The sequence below is a fragment of the Aplysia californica genome, unplaced genomic scaffold, assembly GCF_000002075.1.
Source record: "Aplysia californica isolate F4 #8 unplaced genomic scaffold, AplCal3.0 scaffold00272, whole genome shotgun sequence".
In the NCBI taxonomy this organism is placed as follows: domain Eukaryota; kingdom Metazoa; phylum Mollusca; class Gastropoda; order Aplysiida; family Aplysiidae; genus Aplysia; species Aplysia californica.
The window spans coordinates 243,821-248,288 of NW_004797542.1; the positions used below are offsets into that span (position 1 = coordinate 243,821).

General features: G+C 41.9%; 1 protein-coding gene across 1 annotated transcript in view; it reads right to left on the reverse strand.

Moving 5' to 3' along the window:
- The window catches only part of LOC100533363 (type N4 regulatory subunit of protein kinase A), a gene marked incomplete at its 5' end in the record, with an annotated part of 35,728 nt that overhangs the window by 22,826 nt on the left and 8,434 nt on the right, over positions 1-4,468 (reverse strand). The window contains 1 exon segment of the mRNA NM_001204653.1: positions 2,700-2,791. Coding sequence (NP_001191582.1) covers positions 2,700-2,791 — 92 coding nt within the window.

Here is a 4,468-nt window from a genome sequence, read left to right on the forward strand (position 1 = left end):
CTCCCTCTCTCTCCCTCTCTCTCTCTCTCTCTCTCTCTCTCTCACACACACACACACACACACAAACAGTATTGTCCACAATTCATCTTAATTATCCGTTGTACTGGGCCAATTTATGTATTTGCCGAGTCACACATTTATGTGTGTATGTATGGGCTAAAGGACTTTAAATATAAAATCATCTTGAAGTCTTGAAATGATCTCTATCTCTCACGCTCTTTCTTTTCCCCATCTCTCTCCCTCTTTCCCATCTATTTCCCGCCCTATTTTCTAAATATATACCGTTCTTATCTACAAAATGAGTAATTTCGAAAGTAAAGAGCTTGGATAGTTGCAAGGACAGTCACTTGAAAAGAAAGACAACGGACAACCATTCGAAACGAACCAAGAATTTTCGCGTTTTAGCATACAACCAACAGAGCATTGGCAAAACCGTCGTTGCTGCTCTGCAGAAAATGACACTCTTGCCGCATTGGTACTTATGGTGATTCTTTATTCATCTTTTCGTGGGTTTTGAAGAGCATTCACAAGGTCATTTATTTGAAAGTACAATGTTGAGGGTAAGAACTTTTCATTCAGCAGATACGATGACCAAAGACAGAAGTCGTTGTACCCGTCCATATGTCCCTGCTTCCACTCTATTCTTTTGGGAATGGTTCGATGCATTTATTCATACCAGGTTTTAAAACAGTTTCTGTTTGAGTGAAAAGATGCACATCGTCACTTCGATAAATGGTAATTGAAAGCTGGGAAAGAGCACGAAAGAAAAACAGAAACAGGGGAAAAGAAGAGAAAGACCTACAAGTAGCACCCTCCAACCACCCTCCAACCACCCTCAACTACTCTGTCGAGCCACTGACGAGCCCGCTTGCCCTGTGTCTAAGGTGAGCCATAGATAAAGTCATTCTGCTAAATTCTAAGACTGAGGGCTCATTCCAATGACAAAAGAGCAGGTAGGCGAACCGGAGATGTAAGTGAGGAAAGCATTTCCTGGAATACGCATATACAGCGAAATAAAGCGTGAAGCGTCAAGCAAGATTATCTACTATTTGAAGTATACAAAATTATGCTGAACGTATTAAGAAATAAAAGCATTAACTTTGGGAAATACGGTTGTATTGCTAAGATTTCTGCTTAATAAAGTCATAGAAATCTTAACTTGTTGGTAATGCTTGGAGGGACATCGCAAAGATTTGACAAGTTATATAATTTGAGTCATCGACAAGGGACACCCCCAGGGTCTAGGCTGGCAGCTTCGTTAATCAGAACTTTAATTCTACATACCACTAGTTTACCAGCGTCTGTGGTGTAGCAGTTAGGCACTTTCTGTCGCACGCAGAAGCCCGAGTTAGATTCTGAGAGGGGACATTTTTTTTAAATCGAGTATCTCAGTCTTTTTGCTGGCATGCATCCCTCTCAGCCCAGGTTAGCCCTGACAGGTAGGATCAAGAGGTCGCCTCTATAATTATCTGAATTGCGTCAATGGGGGCATAAAAATATCTTCATTAAAGAAAAACATTAAGTTTCATAAGAACAAAAGTCACACCCAATACAATCTACGGTGGGGAAGCAATTTAGTTCCAGCAAGTCAGCACAATAACAGCTCAGTAAGTAATAGTATTTATCAAGTTTCCCTGTTATGTAAAATCAATATTTTTAAACATTATATTTTTGCAGATATGAAATTTTGCACATGCCTACAGAAACATGTTCTCTATTCTACATAATAATAATAATTGATCTCAAAGCCACTTTTCATGCGAAGTAACAAACTGTCAAACACAGTGACCATGTCAGCTTCGGCCAGAGGCCAGAGCAACATACGTATTCAGTCTAATTTATTCCCCGTCCTCCAAACTTTGCCCCTTTAGTCCTCCTTTGCTTTTGAGGAAGTAACACACCAAGAGGCTCATATCCCACCATAATGACGTGCACGTATTACAACACGTTTACGACCGTTTGGTAAATTTGGTAAAAGTTTTACGGCACTCGCAACTGCAAAAATGCCACCGTAATCAATGTCTCATCTGCGACTCGATACAGTCAACAGTCGACGATGAAAATACAATGAAAGATTTGCAGTCTTTCTTCTGATTGGTTCTGTGTTTGCTGCACTGAAAAGGTAGAATGGCTTGCAAGACAAAACGCACGTGAAGAGTTCAAAGATTTAATGTGGGTGTTTTTCCATTCTATCGTCCCAATTTAGATCATTTTGGAGGCAGGCTTCGACCCTTCCTGTTAAGGTCAACCCGGGCTGAGAGAACGTCCAAACAAAAAGTCTGAATTAATCGTTCTAGTACCACGTAATCATCATCATCCAGTGCCAGATCTGCGACAAACATCGGCGATGATGTTTCTCCATTCATTCCTTTGCTCGGATGCTCTCAAAAAAAGCTACGTTTCCCTGATCTCTCCCTGTTACCCATTTGTTTAGGTTCCCTAAGTATGTTGTTCTGGGCTTACCCCTGCCTCGTTTACCCTCAATTTTGCCTGTGAGAGCTATAGATGTTCAAGACTCTTATGTCTATTCAGGTGTCTCGAAAACTGCATTTGTTGTTTCCTGATTGTTTGTAACATTGAGCGTCCCACGTGGGCTTCACGTAATACTAAAAAATAATATGAGAACGAGCATTCCTTTGTACGACATTGTACGTTGGCGCCAAGACAGATGCATAAATTATATAACGGCGTCCACTCACCTCCTTTCATTGTCGTCCAGATGGGAAAACAGCACGTTCTTGGAGATGGCTTTGGACAAGGCGGCCATTGTCTTGTAGTCTTTGGGAACAACCTGGAACGGAGGGGACAAGAAGTATACAGTTATTGTTCGTCGATAATACATGGGTTTGAAGAATCAGCTGAGGACAGCTGAAACAAGATGAAAGTCAATCCGACTACGGCTATGATAACAGGAGCATTGAGAAGAAATAGAAAAGTAGAACATTGACCATCTGAAGAACATCAGCAGAAAGGGGGAGAAATGTTTGAGTTTAGTTTAGTTTTAGTAGAGGTTTTACGGCGCTCGCAACTTCATAAGGTCATATGAGCGCCAGAAGATTAGAGATGTTACAAGAGAGTAACAAACATAAAAAAGAAAAAGGGAATTAAGGACGATAGGTGTTTGATAGGAAAGAAGGAGCAAACCACACCAGAGCACCCGCCAACCACCCACAATGTTTGAGTTGAGTAATGATAAGCACCACACAATAATGCGCATATACTGCAGGGAAGAAGCAGTACAGAAAGACAGAAACAACTGAAAAGAAATAGAACTTACAAGTGACGCCCTCCAGCCATCCGCATATGTTTAGGTATACAGAGACAGAAAATAACGTTCCCATCAACAAAAATATATCCCAAAAAGTATTAAAGAGATACAGCCGTTGAGAGACCTTGGGTCACACTTACGACTATGAGACATTCAGTGCCGTAACGTCAAACTGGAAATAGAATAGTACGTTTCCTGTATAATCTATCTTATCTATCATGTCATGTTTATATAGGTAGGGAGGGGGAGGATCTTAGAGGGATTCAAAAGGCACACACAAAATTTAATAGAGGTACATTATGAAGCCAATAAAAAAAAAAAAGAACTGAAGGAGATTTATGGCACTCAAATTGGCACAGAGATTTAAAATATGTGAGAACTAATTATTGTTCATTACCTCTGTTGAAGCCATAATGAAACCAAGCGATATACCGATGAGAAAGGCACGAAGTAGATTTAATGTACAACTTGGCCTTTCTTAAAAACCAAAGATAAGCTCTTTGCGCCTACTGTGATTCAACTTTACAAATAATAGCAAACACGATAAAAGATTTGTCCGTGGAATTGTAAACAGTTGGGTACAAAGCTGAACGCGCACGACACGACTTTTAATTGAGAAGACGAACTCGGTGGGGGAAAAAATCTAGCTAATGACAATGTACAAGCTCAATCAGAAGGAAAAACTGGAAAATCTCTATAAATTAGCACGACAGAGACTTGGGGTTCGAGAAACAAAACGTGGCGGTGTGAGGCGGTGGCACGGTCGTGAGTACTGAGATTTCGTGCTGGAGCGCTCAGCCTCTGGTTTTATAGGCGGTGGAAGGGGGAAGATCTTCTCGAAGGGTGAGGGGGGAAATGGTAAGGGGGGAGTGTTGAGGGGTGAGTGGCCTTATGGAGACGAGGATCTGTGAGGAGAGGAGCGGGGACGTTGGGTGAAAGGGGCCTTTGGGACACGAGGATAGGTGAAGGACTTGAGAGTGGGGGTGGGAGGGTGGAAGAGGCCTAAATGAGACGAGAATCTGTTGATAGTGGTTGGGAGGGGCTGGGAGAGGCCTTGAGCAGACGACAGTGTATGTGTGATTTACACTTTGTTTTTGTTTTTGTTTTTGTTTTTGGAGGGGGCGGGTTTTCGGGGGTAGGGAAACAAGGAAGAGATCATGTGGGTCATGTGGGTCATGTGGGTCGTGCGGAAGGGGGGGG